At 37.8% G+C, this 14,840-nt stretch overlaps 1 protein-coding gene across 1 annotated transcript in view; it reads right to left on the bottom strand.

The window, feature by feature from the left end:
- Positions 1-14,840, bottom strand: part of PPM1E (protein phosphatase, Mg2+/Mn2+ dependent 1E) — a 181,786-nt gene that overhangs the window by 11,769 nt on the left and 155,177 nt on the right. Inside the window, exons 2-4 of the mRNA XM_032617579.1 lie at positions 13,854-13,972; positions 7,982-8,181; positions 1,292-1,480 (exon numbers count right to left, since the gene is read on the bottom strand). Of these exons, the coding sequence (XP_032473470.1) occupies positions 1,292-1,480; positions 7,982-8,181; positions 13,854-13,972 (508 nt within the window). The remainder of the gene's footprint in view (positions 1-1,291; positions 1,481-7,981; positions 8,182-13,853; positions 13,973-14,840) is intronic.

Raw genomic sequence — 14,840 nt, 5'->3', positions numbered from 1 at the left:
CATTGGCAAAGCAAATGAGGTGAACACGGTCAGAAAAAAAAGCCATGATTTTGAGGACACAGAGTTTAAAAGGGATAGGACGGAGAATGAAGAAGACAAGGTGATTCTCTTAGTTTCACGTTCATGATTTACAGATCACCTCTCAGGGGCCAGGTCTTGTCCTCAGTCAGAGTGATGGCAGCCGGCAGCTCCAAGACGGGCAGAACCAAGCAATGCCGGCCCTCCAGAGACTGGCAAAGTCTGAGGTCAGCAACTGTATTTTGTTTTCTAGCCCCGCCTCTATTTGCAGACCACAGTGGTTACTACTGTTGGATCTGCATATTAATCTAAACCTGGGGTGCAGGTGGGGAGATAGAGAATATCGCCCTTGCTTAACACCAAGTAGTTCTGAATTACTGCTTCATTAATTCCAAACCCCACTGTTGATGTGTAGCATAACTATGAGATCAGAGAAAAGGATTCAGTGATTACCCTGTTCTCTCCAAGCCCATTTCAAAGAGTTAATAACGTTTAAGTCATAGGGCAGGAGTCTTATTTTCTGTGTGTATACAATTCTGCAATTACTTTTTAAAATTAAAAGTTATTCTCTTTCTGTTAGTCCCTAGTTGGAAATGAAGATAGAGTCCTGTAGTTAATTGTGTACCAATGCCCAGAATGATAATAGATTAAAATTTTTACTTTTAGATCTTAATTTAGAGCCCCTGTCATTCATTCAGAGTAAAACCTCAGGTCTGATTAACCGTAAGAAATTAGGACATGAGCTCTGACCTTTCTTCCTGTTAAGAGAAAATCAGTTCAAGGATCATCTAAGGATTTACTCTCTCCAAGCAAAACTTTCTTCAAGAGATACACAGCAAAACACTGCCGACCCATTTAGAACCAGCTGTATCGAGAAATCCCAGCTTCTGTTTCTCTTTTATAGACCACTGTTTTAATCACCATATCCAGATTTTGTCAGCAAAAGTCTGCTTAGAGAGATGGTCCCGGTGTGAACCTGACAGGCAATGGTGAATAAGATAAAAGTCACCTGCCAAATCCAGCAGTGGACTGGCTTTCTAGAAAATTATAGCTTGGCAGTTTCTATACAGTACATCATAGCACCCCACTAAATCTATTCCTAAAGAGAGAGTCAGAAATACAACAATCCAATACTGTGTGTCAAGAACATAGTTTGGAAGAGAGCTTGAAATAATGTCTACCACAAGAGAAAATCCAAAATAGCCTTTTAACCACAGAACAAGTAGATCTCAGCTAATGCATCATGGCTGGAATTTATGTGGAAACGGCATACCTCCCTGGCTGCTTTCTGTACAAACCGCTCGTCAGTGACCCGGAAGGCCCGGCACAGGGCCTCAGCAGGATCATGGGGGAACATCTCCTGGCGTACTAAGTTAACATGCAGGTGAATGGAGGCATAAATGGCAGCGTCCACTCCCCCATGGCCATCAAACACTGCAAAGTAAGCTTGTTCTTCCTGGTCCTGTCAATAGGAACACAGAAACAGTTAAAGGAGTTAGGTATAGCATGACTCAAATGAGCCAGTCCCCCGCACTGCTGCCCATCCTCCTCCACTGCTTTGTCACCCAGATAATGAGACTAAATGTTTCCCTTTCCTGACGTGCCTGATCAAATGCTAAAATACCTGCAACATTAGGGCATCTGTGTTTACACACCAGAACACTGGAACACATCATGCCCAATTAGCTCAGGCTGAAGCACCCTCTCTCACTGTGAAAGCTGTTGTCTTGTACCATGGAAACCACCTACATACATTGGCTTCAAAGTTGCTGTTATAAGTTGTGGGGAGGGGGAGAAAGAGAAGATATGAGGAGGAATTAAAGCAAAGGCTGTTCTGGATTGAGGATTTTTGTCAAAAGGAAAGTACTTTAATAAAATTAGAAACTGAGAACAATAGGAAATAACTGGCCTTCCAAGCACGAGGCCAATTATGTTAGATCGTTTAAAATACGATCTAAGAGAGAAAATGAAAGCATACACATACTTCTAAACTATAATATCGCCTTCATAAATCATTCATGGTCACATTGTATTCTCACCATAAATAACACAGTCTCGGGCTTCCCTGGTGGCGCAGTGGTTGAGAGCCCACCTGCTGATGCAGGGGACGCGGGTTCGTGCCCCGGTCCGGGAAGATCCCACATGCCGCGGAGCAGCTAGGCCCATGAGCCATGGCCGCTAAGCCTGCGCGTCCGGAGCCTGTGCTCCGCAATGGGAGAGGCCCGTGTACCGCAAAAAAAAAAAAAAAAAAACACACACAGTCTCTAAATTGGTTACCCAAACTTGAACCACATCAGATGTTTATATGTCTTTACCTAATCCCCTAATTCAAGATGTAGCTTCACATTTCCTAGCTCACCCTCTGCTTGAAGCCCTATGGCAACTGCCAGAAGAGAGTCTTCCAAACCTGTGATTTGTCTTGACAACGGAAGCCTAATCACAAGAGTACCTTTAACTCATTAAGTACTTAGTTTTTTCTTTCTCTTCAACTCAAGTGTTTAAATCTCAGCTCTAGCTCACTTAGGAGATCTGTAACTCACTGAACTCTCACTGAGTTCTGGGTCCCTTTTAGGCAACACTACGTAATAATTTTCATTTGGAAGCTTTGACTTCTTCCTTGGGCTCTTGGAGAGTTCAGCTGAGTCCAGGCCCTGTCATTCAAAGTGAATAAAATATACAAAGTAAAGCATATAATTTTCTTGTGCTTGTTTTTTCATCTATTAGATAGGGATGAGTTGGTATCTCATGGGGATTTGGAAGGACTACTAAAATATACTAAAACAACAGGTATATTTGTGCTTTGAAAAAGTTCTTTTGAAACGAACTATTACATTTACAAAAGTACCAAATATAAATGTCCACAGAGTAACGATACAACCTAATATTATGAAATCTATATCTAATACAGATTATTACAACTAGTTAATTTAGCAATATAATCAAACCATCTATAATGCCACTGAAGATGACACTGATAAACAGCTCTTTAGAAAAACACTCTTTGACATGTAGAATTTCTACCTTGTACTAAAGAAGTACTCATTTTTCGACAAGGGGGTAATATCCAAATTATATTAAAATATATATAATATGTTAAAAACATATTAAATATATAAAATATAAATATATTTATATATATATAAATAGTTCATACAAGTCAATATCAAAAAAACCCAATCAAAAAAAATGGGGAGAAGACCTGAACAGACACTTTTCCAAAGAAGATACACAGATGACTAACAGGCATATGAAAAGACGCTCAACATCGCTAATTAACAGAGAGATGCAAATCAAAAGAGCAAAGAGATATCACCTCACACCTATCTGAATGGCCATCATCAGGAAGAACACAAATAACAAATGTTGGAGAGAATGTAGAGAAAAGGGAACCTCCTACACTGTTGATGGGAATGTAAATTGAGGCAGCCACTGTGGAAAACAATATGGATGTTCCTCAAAAAACTAAAAATAGAACTACTATATGATCCAGCAATTCCACTCCTGGGTATATATCCAGAAAAAACAAAAACACTAATTCAAAAAGATACATGCACCTCAGTGTTCATAGCAGCACTATTTACAATTGCCAAGATAAGGAAACAACCCAAGTGTCCATCAATAGATGAGTGGATAAAGAAGATGTGAAATAGATATATATTATTCAGCCATAAAAAAGAAATTCTGCCATTTGCAACAACACAGATAGACCTAGAGAATATTATGCTTAGTGAAATAAGTCAAACAGGGAAAGACAAATACTGTATGATATCGCTTATATGTAGAATGTAAAAAATAAACCAAACAAATGTATATAATAAAACAGAAGCAGACTCACAGATATAGAAGACAAACTAGTGGTTACCAGTGGGGAGTGGGAAGAGGGGAGGGGTGAGACAGGGATATAGGATTCGAAGATATAAACTACTATGTATAAAATAAATAAGCAACAAGGATATATTATATAGTACAGGCAACTATAGCCATTATTCTTCTAATAACTTTTAATGGAATATAATCTGTAAAAATACTGAATCATTATGCTGTACACTTGAAACATATAATGTAAATCAACTATACTTCAATTTTTAAAAAAGGGATAAAGAGATGTGGTGTGTATGTATACACATACACACACACACAAAATGGAATGGTACTCAGCCGTAAAAAAGAATGTAATTTTGCTATTTGCAACAACATGGATAGACTTGGAGGGCATTAGGTTTAGTGAAACAAGTCAGACAGAGAAAGACAAATACTGTATGCTATCACCTGTATGTGCAATCTAAATAAAAGAAATGAACAAAATGGAAACAGGCTCACAGACACAGAGAACAAACTAGTGGTTACCAAGGGGGGAGGGAAGTGGGGGCAGTGTAAGGGTAGGGATTAAGAGACACAAATGACTATGTATAAAATAAATAAGCTACAAGGATACAGTACAGCACAGGGAATACAGCCAATACTTTATAATAACTTTAAATGGACTATAAGCTATAAAAAAGGATACAGTATAGCACAGGGAATACAGCCAATACTTTATAATAACTTTAAATGGACTATAAGCTATAAATACTTTATAATAACTTTAAATGGACTATAATCTATAAGCTGTAAACATTTTGAATCACTATACTGCACACCTGAAACTAATTGTAAATCAAAATACCTCGATAAAAAATTCTTATTTAAAGTAAATAGCAGTACATTTTTTTTAATGTACTCATTTTTAAACAGCTCAATTGGCAGGATAAGGGTAAAATTGAAAAACTGCACGTCCAAGCAGTTTTTTTGGTTTTGGGGTTTTTTTGAATTTTATTTATTTTTCTATACAGCAGGTTCTTATTAGTTATCCATTTTATACAGATTAGTGTATATATGTCAATCCCAATCTCCCAGTTCATCCAAGCAGTTTATAGATGATGAGTGGGCTGATATGGGATCATCACAAAGAGGAAGAGGGCAATAACAGCTTTATGTGGGCATGAGAATGTAACTTTAAACAATACGAGATTGGTGAGGAGATTCCTAAACAATGTAACATCAGAAGAAACAAAGGAGCCAAGTGGATCTCTTAAAAAAATACCGATGTCTTCCCTGTTATAAAGATAATGTATGTCTATGGAAGCAACTTAAATGTCCATCGACAGATGAATAAAGAAGATGTGGTGTGTGTGTGAGTGTGTGTGAGTGTGTGAGTGTGTGTGTGAGTGTGTGAGGGTGAGTGTGAGTGGGTGTGAGTGTGTGTCTGTGAGTGTGTGTGTGTGAGTGTGTCTGTGAGTGTGTGTGTGTCTGTGTGTGTGTGTGTGTGTATGTAATGGAATATTACTCAGCCATAAAAAAAAAGAATGAAATAATGCCATTTGCAGCGACATAGATGGGCCTAGAGATTATCATACTAAGTGAAGTAAGTCAGACAGAAAGACAAATACCATATATCACTTATATGTAGAATCTAAAATGACACAAATGAACTTATTTATGAAACAGAAACAGACTCACAGACATAGAAAACAAACTTATGGTTACCAAAGGGGAAAGTGGGTGGGGAGAAATAAACTAGGAGGTTGGGACTAGCAGATACAAACTAAAATACATAAAACTGATAAACAACAAGGTCCTACTGTTTAGCACAGGGAACTATATTCAATACCCTATAATAAGGCATAATGGAAAAGAATGTGAAAAAGAATATATATATGTATTCTTCAGAATATATATATATATATAAAATAACTGAATCACCTTGCTGTACACCAGAAACTAACACAACACTGTAAATCAACGATACTTCAGTTTTTAAAATAAGATAATGTATGTTTACTTGGACTAATAAGAAGTGTACAGAAGGAAATAAATATCTCTAATCCCACCATCCACAGATAACCAGTCTTTTTTCTATAAATATAAATTTTTAATAAAATAAAATTAGAATCATAATGTACATAAAATTTTATATCCTGCTTTTTGTTATTTGCCTCATCATTAGCATTTCCCCCAAGTCATTAAGTATTTAAATGGATAAGTACTATACATCTTACGAGCATATCATAGTAATCATTTCCTATATATGACTTAGATCCTATATATGACTTATGATCTAAGTCAATTTTTTATTATTGACTATGTTGTGTAAAACATTTATGTCAAACAAAACATGTAAGAATTTCCTGCATTTCTTTTACCTTATAAAAGTAAAAGTGAAATTATCGGGTTTCCCTGGTGGCGCAGTGGTTAAGAATCCACCTGCCAATGCAGGGGACACACGGGTTTGCGCCCTGGGCCAGGAAGATCCCACTTGCCACAGAGCAACTAAGCCCATGCACCATGACTACTGAGCCTGCGCTCTAGAGCCCGCGAGCCACAACTACTGAAGCCTGTGCGCCTAGAGCCTGTGCTCCACAAGAGAAGCCACCGCCATGAGACGCCTGCACACCACAACGAAGAGTAGCCCCCGCTCGCTGCAACTGGAGAAAGCCCGCACGCAGCAATGAAGACCCAATGCAGCCAAAATTAAATACATAAAATATTTTTTTTAAGTGAAATTATCAAATCAAAGGGTGTGAGGGGCTTCCCTGGTGGTGCAGTGGTTAAGAATCCGCCTGCCAATGCAGGGGACACGGGTTTGAGCCCTGGTCCGGGAAGATCCCACATGCCGTGGAGCAGCTAAGCCCATGCGCCACAACTACTGAAGCCTGTGCGCCTAGAGCCTGTGCTCCGCAACAAGAGAAGCCACCGCCATGAGAAGCCCGCGAAGCCAGCAAACCAAAACGAAGAGTAGCCCCCGCTCGCCGCAACTAGAGAAAGCACATGCGCAGCCAAAGATAAATAAAAAAATTTAAAAAGGGTGTGCAAATTTATAAGGGTCTAAATATGTGTTCCCAAATTGCCCTCAAGGTCTGTTTCACTACAGCAAAGTGCTCCTTTCTGAGTGAGGCCTTTGAGTTGATTTTTGAGGCAAAATGAAAACCAACCAGGTCAACAAACGGCCATGATGACCTCAAACCTGAGTATAATCTTCAAGTGGGTGCAGTGGTTTAAGGGCTGTTTATCACAGTACAGCCTTTAGGGGTTACATTTGCATGGGTGTGGTATCAGCTGATCTTTCTTGTAACGTGAGCACCAATTACCAGCCCACCATCACTGCTTATCAGACCTTGACAGTCAGCTAAAATTTAAAGTTAGCTGCTAAATGAAGGAAACAGTGTGCTTTGTATAAATCACTACATTGTAATTTTTAAGTTATGGACTTGAGTGAGGAAAAGCGGCAAGTGACAGGCATAGGAAACAAACCTACATCTGTTTGCATTAACATAATAGAAAAAAAAGAGGAAGATAAGAAAATGGTTATTAAATTGACAAGGCTCATATGATCCAATCTGTCAGTCACAGAGATTCATGAAATGTAATTCCAGCTACTTTCCTATCTCAGAAACCAAGATTTTAAAAGTAAAATCACATGAGATCAGAAAACTGTCTTAGTCTTAAATTTATTCCTTTATGTTTGTGTTTTGTGTTGCTTCAGAAACATAGTAATGTGGGAACTTAATAGACAACGTTTGATTATACTATAGAAATAGGTTCCTTTTAAAAACAGCTTTATTGAGATATAACAGCTTTCTTTTTTGTTTATATGTTTATAGAATGTCTCTGGAAGGTTACACAAGGTCTGGTAACTTTGCTTGCCTCCGTGGAGGGGATATGAAGTGTCTGAGAGACAAGGATAAGAGAGGGATTTTTATTTTCCAATTCTAAACCATGTGAATGCATTACCGATTCAAAATAACGTAAAATAGTTCCTTTCCTTTCAACTAATGGAAGCAAATTTGTGCCACTTTGCCCTTAGTCCTATTCGAACCTATCAGAGATATTACTACAGCATATTAGAAGTTCTCTCGGTAGAAAACAGGCCTGTGATGGTGTTTTGCTTTCCAAATCTCACTGACACTTCAAAAGTGCCCTTTACCTCTAGGTTGAAGAGCATATTAAAGTCAGGAATGCAGACATGTTTGTCCTCCATTTTCCTGCGCATGTTTTTGATGGCATGGATTGATGTCTCATAATAAAGCTGGGGTCTCCTGCGGAGAGGGAAGTCTTTCACCCAGCTGCAGCAAATCTCGTGTAGTTTACTGAAGACAGAACGGGCCAATTTCACTGTCTCAATCTCTGTGAAAGAAACAGAAACCCCCAGTGAAGACCCTTGTAAAACTGCTTTTCACTTGCCTGCTTGGTAAAGACCGAAGTAGGTCACCTTGGTCAAGCTCCTCCTTAACAGAAGAAGTTCCTCCTTCTCAAGAGAAGTGAAATGTTGCTGCTGAAGAGAGAAAAGGACAACCTATCTAGCAGAAAACCATCAGCCAGCAGCTGCCACTAAGATATCCTTGTGTCATGAGGAGAAAACCTCTGAGCAGGGCTGATCTATCTATTCCTAGGCTGGAGTTCTTCCAGCCGGTGAAGTGCTCTGGCAACACCATCTAGTTCAGAGCACTTCTGTTTGGCTGCCAAGGTTATCATCTGGAAACCCAAGCCCCCTGTGCTTAGAAGAATGACTGAAATATGAACAGTGGTCATCCAACTAATTGGAATATGAAAGCCTTATGAACAGAGATCATTCATTTATAAACAACGGGAATAAGAAGAGTTTACTTTGATTACCATTTGTCTTAAGTCTCTCTCTTTCTTCCTGACCTTTTCCTTTACCTCACTCCAGTTCCCTTACTTTTCTTTCCTGTAACTGATTATAATTCAGAACTAAATTATATATTTTTGTTATCTGATGTATTTTCAAATTAAAGTGGTAGGCAATAGCTTAAATAGTTTAACCAAGAGGTTAACAAATGAGTCTAAAAGTTTGGTATTTCTCTAAGGAAAACATGCTTACATTCTGTCTATGTGTATAACCCTAGATAGAAGAAAGGAGATAGCAATCAGACGATTCTTCACCCTAGACTATTAAGTCTACTACTTGACCCATTAAGTGGAGTAGACTAAGCTCACTTCTGAGGCTCCCTTGCATCCCTCAGTGCATGGACAGGTGTGTAAGCCTTTCAAGCAACACTGAATAGTACTGAAGAGACTGTATCTCACATCATCTCCACTCAAGCTGTCCTCTACTCAAATTGCAGCTGTTGAAATAACCAAGGGAAGATTAGGATATCTCAGGCCAGTATTTTAGAGGGTCCCCCTACATCCCAAGTAAAAAAATTTAGAATTCTCCAAAAAAAATTTTTTTTTAACTTCACTAAATCAGATATAGCTTGACAGCCTGAGAAAACGTGTGCCACATTGGCACACATGTTGCACACACCTCTTCTGATCTAGAGCACAAATCTCAAACAAGAGAGGTTACGTGTTCTAGAATGGCCTGGGAACTTAGACTCCCATTTCTTTACTCTTTACCCTGCTGTTGCCTTAATCTGTAACTTTGCCTGTTTTCTTACTCAGAACTCTTCTTTCAGTGACTGTACTCAGAAATCTGGTCTCAAGGTTTTTGTTGCTTTTCTTTTGCTCATTAACATAGTACAGGGTGGCAAACCGTGTTTGTGACTTTGTCCCCTTTGACATTTTTATATAACCGAAAGTCAAGGGTACATTTGAAAGAGAAAAGAAGTTCAAAGAGCAAGCACAACCTGAGGAGGTGTGTATAAGAGGGAAAAACTGAGGCCAGTAGACAACCCAACATTTTGTTTTTAGCAACTCCGATCTTTCTGCTTGTTTGTTTAAAGCACCAGTTACCAGAGCCTGTCTCTTTCAGCCAGCAATTACCTATTTGTATCTCTCCAACCCCTCTGGTCTCCGCAACAGCATATCCCCCCAAATCCAGACCCTACATTTGGGTGTGCATTTGACTCCATCACAACGGAAGACTGCAAATCAGTAAGTGAATTCAGAAACTTCGAGGGAGCATGGGGTGGGGTGAAACAAATAACTGATATTAACTACCAGGATAGTTCCCAGATCATAATGTAAGACGTTATATCATACTTTGGTTTGATTATTACTGTTTATATTACTCTTAATATATATACCTCTACTGTCCAATCGGGTAGTTTACTAGCTACATGTGGCTATTTAACTTTAAATTAACTAAAATTACATAAAATTTAAAATTCAGTTTTTTGGTCACATTAGCTATATTTCAAGTACTCAGTAACTATATAGGGCCACTGGCTACCACACTGGACAATGCAGGTAGAGAACATTTCCATCATCGTGCTGTCTACTGGACAGCCCTGGTGTAGACAGATTAAATTGATCAAGGGAAGCAATACCAGCTTTCTCTAATATTTAGGGGACCACTAGATCTGTCTTTGTTCACACCATCTATTATAGCTTTTACCACAGTTTTAGACAATGTATAACATTTATTGACTATTTGCTACATTCTATGAATCTGGAACATTTCACAAACAGGCAATACCATTCTCAATGAGTACTGCCTGTGAGTCTATGTGAGTCTATCTGACTCACACCCATGCTCTACTTTTCCCCAATTAGATTGCAGATAGAGACTGTGTCTTAATTGTCCTGGATCAGTCATAGTACAGAACCTAGCAGACAGCAGGAGCTCACAAGATGTTGACTAAATAAATGAATAAGCAAACTTTAATAACCACTAAAATATTAAAATATTTGTATGCTTCTTGGTTGTTAATTCTTCTTCACTGATCTCTCCAACTGTTTCTACCATGACGCCATTCTTTAAAAATTACTATAACTTCATAACGTGCTTTAATATAAGGAGAACTAATTTTCCTATCATTCTTAACTTTAATAGACGTCACCTGGGTAGTTTGACATGTTTATTCTTCCAGATGAACTAATTATTTTGTCAAAGTTTGAGGGGGAACTGTGTTGCCATTGTGTTTGGGATCATACTGAATTTACAGAGTTATTTGGGGAAAATTGCCTTCTTTTTCATATTAAGTCTTATTCGGGAACAAGTTATACTGTTTCATAAATTTAAATCCTTTTTATGTTGCTCAATAGAGTTTTAACAAAGGTCCTTCTTATTTCTTACTGAATTTATTCCTAGTTATTTTATTTATTTGCTACTCTGAGTCAGAACTTTGTTTTCATGTGTAACCTGCCACCTAGCAAGCATTCCTCTTTCTACCAGGAACATTTCCTTCTCTACTCTCAGTCCATGTGCATCCAGGGGTAAAACGTTTTTCAGGGCTAGCCAATTAGGAACCATATTCCTCTGGCCAGAGTTATTCGTGCAGGAAAAGGGAAATAACCCCAGCTGGGCTGGTTACAGTGAATCCTGTGGTTTATGTAGGAGCAACTGAGTAAAGTCACTCTTACTTTCCTGCTTGTTTTGAACCTGGGCAGATGAACATCTGGTGCTCCTAGCAGCCATTTTGCCATCCCACAGAGCCTGAAAATAAAATCAAGATGAAAAAGAGTACAGCTGAGAGTTGGAGAAATGCCAGGCCTTTATGACATCATGTGAAGCCTTGAATCTAGCTGTGTAGCCCTTACCTGAAGGGGAGCCAGTAAATTCTGTTTTGCTGAAGCCAGCGGTCACTTGCAACTAAAAAATTCTTTAGTATATACTTTAAGCATACCTGCTAGGTTTTTGGTTTGAGCCAAATTTGGTCCTACAGTGTCCAAGGTGTATCCATCTAGTTCTACTCTATTAAGTGTATTTTTAAAATTAGGAATGAATATTGAAGTTTATCAAATGCTTCTTTGGGCATCCTTAGAGATTATTCTGTTTTTTTCTTTTGACCTATTAATATACAAATTATGTAATAAATGTCCCAATATTTTTGGTTTTTTTCACAGCTGTTTCCCCAGGACAGTGCTAAGCTATAGTAAGCCCTCAATAAAATACTCATTAAATGAATTGTTGTACTCAATATACAAATATTTCATTTAAGATTTTTTACATTGATTACTAAGACTTATCTCTCATTCCTTATTTTAGCTTTGTCTTAGGCAAGTTTTGGTATCAGTGTTATGCTGTGCAAATTTTCCTTCTTTCCCTATGCAATTGGATAATTCATTTTAAAAAGCAATGGAATTATCTGTCTTTGTTTGAAAATGTTCACCTGTAGAATCACCTACTCCTTTTGTCCTTTTTGACAATCTTCTCAATTTCTTTCTTCTTAGGTAAAGTTTTGTTAACTTGTATATTTCTAGAAAATACCCAGGTTTTCAAATTTATTTTCACAAAGTTTTCATAATTTCTTTTAATATCCTCTGTATTAGTGATCATTTTCACCTTCTTGTTTTTAATTTTTACATTGGGATATTTTAAATGGATTTTAGGTTTTCTGGACAGGAGTTATGTCTGCCAACAGAAATGCAAGGTTGTTTAACAAACATTGTTAGGGATGACATAAACATTGAAAAGAACTTTGGTGAGGATTTTTCTTCTTTAAGTCTGTTTTTGGAAACACCTAAGAGAAAAGTCAAAGGGCGTTTCAGTGGGGACTTCAGTGCCTTTAAGACAATGACCGCAGGGCTTATTCAGTATGCTCATTTCCCACTCGGATGTATGGCTAAACACAATACGCCCTGTAGAGATTCTCCTCAGTGCAGTTCACACTGAGTGATTTGGGTTAAACAGAGGAAGGACGTGCAAACAGTCTGAACTATAATAGATCATTCTGAATCCCAGCAGTGGCATAGAGACATTACTGGGTAGTCTCTTGGAAAAATATGAAATCTGAATGACCAATGATATCCACCAAAACAAAAATCCTTAATTACACTTTTGCTATCTTATGGGGGTTCAGAAAATTCTTCCAAAGTAGGCACGTAGGGCAACACTTCCATCTTGCTACGTTAAGTATCCTCCTGCAGGAAGTGGTGTAAGAACATCAGTATATAAATAATTGCTGCTTGAAATGGAAAAATAAAATTAAATTAAAAAGGGTGCGAAAAAGAGAAAATTGTCCAAAGTAGCAGTCCACCCCCTCACAGCTGTAAATTACTCATCAGTCGTTAATGTCACTGTACTGAGCTGGAGCTGAGTCAGCCATCACCCCGGCTGCAGTGAAGCAGAATTTAATCTCCCTCATCTTTTCGTTATAGGGCTTTTACTTCACGCATCAGTACAAGAGGAAAGACCAATGCTTTGTAGCAGGAATTTCATCCAACTTGACTCTGGAACAATTTGGTTCCAAGTGAAATCAATTACTCTCAGTAAAAACAAGCAGAGGAATTCCTTCTTTGCCAATTTTCTATCAAAAATTATCTAGAGAGATAAAGGAAGAATAGGAATGTTTATTTTTATATCTGCCTCACATTCTCTGGAATCCAGCTGTCCTGATTCATTAATATATGCTTTGTTCCTTCTGTACCATGTTTAAAGGCAAATGCTTAAAATAGAACAAATAGAATGAAATATTAAAATTCCCAACAATTTTGAATAGCCATTCCCTAATTTTTACAACAATTGGTATTTTTTTAGTCTGTCAAATATGTATAAGCCTAACACATTAATAAACATGCCTTCGTTAATAATTAAAGCCTCATAATTTACCTGGAAAAAAGATGTACAATGATCCAGGCAATTAAATCACATTACATAACTGTCATCTCTCCATTTACCTAGGTATGATTTATGATAACATACTGTTACGATAATCTCTCACTCCAGTTACCTTCATGTGGTTTCAAAATATGCCTGTATTTTTCCCTCTTTTCCCTACTTTTATTGATTAGTTTGAAAAAAATTTTTTTGCTTTTTTTTCTCTTGCTACTACTATAAAATCAACCAGTGGGTAAACATAATTAGATATAGTATTTTGTAGACATTTTCTGTGAATCACTACACAGGAGAAGATTTTAATATTTTAAAACAAATAATGCAGAAAAGTACTTACCCACAGTCCCTTCTGTGCCATCGGTTTCCTTTGGAATATAATGTGCAGAAAGATCACTCTGAAGGACTTCATCTGATGTGGCTCTGGCTAAAGCAGCAGCCAAAAAGGAAGGGCAGTTACTAAAAGAGAAAAATAAAAGGCTATTTCAGTAAGAATTAGGAACCATCACATTTTAAATTATTACTAATTACTTATTATTAACATTGTCTCAAAACAAAATTATACCTTTAAACAATATTCACTACATATTTGTTGAGAGCATATAATATGGTAGGCAGTCGCCTAGGCGCTGGGTATACACTGGTGAATAACACAGATATGGCCCCTGACCTGGGGAGGCTTAGGGAGACAGATGATAAGTACACAGATAGGATATAACTTAAAATTGTGATACGTTGTATAAAGGAAACAAATAGGATTGAAAGTATTAAAGGGAAGTACCTACTTAGAATAGTCAGGAATGCCATACCTCAAAGGATGAGAGAGACACAGTTATGTGGAAGTGGGAAGCTGGGGGAGAATATTCCAGACAGAAAAAAAGCATGTGTACAGGCCCTTTCTGAAAGCCTGGTATGTTTGAGGAACTGGAAGAAGCCCAAAGAAGATAAAAGTGTAGTGGGTAAGGGGGAAAGTAGTGAGGAATAAGGTCAGAGGAACAGGAACAGGCCAGTTATATGGATCTTTTACTCAAAACGCAGGGGGAAGTAACTAAAGACTGTGAGCTAGACAGTGTCATAACCAGACATATTAATTAAAATATTACTTTGACTGCTGTGTCAAAGAAAATTGGACGGCAGCAAGAATGAAGGAGGGTGACCAATAAGGAGACTGTTGTAATCCAGGTGAGATTTTTTTAAAAAGTGATTTTGGAGAAAGAAAATATAGAACTTGCTGATTACTGTATGTAGAGGTGAGAGACAGAAAGGAATGAGCCTGAGTCCTAAGGTTTTGGTCTGAGCAGCTCGGTGAATGGTGGCATCATTCACC

The sequence above is a fragment of the Phocoena sinus genome, chromosome 20, assembly GCF_008692025.1.
Source record: "Phocoena sinus isolate mPhoSin1 chromosome 20, mPhoSin1.pri, whole genome shotgun sequence".
Taxonomy (NCBI): Eukaryota; Metazoa; Chordata; class Mammalia; order Artiodactyla; family Phocoenidae; genus Phocoena; species Phocoena sinus.
The sequence above is the reverse complement of the archived record's forward strand: the minus strand, read 5'-3'. Positions and strand labels throughout refer to the sequence as shown.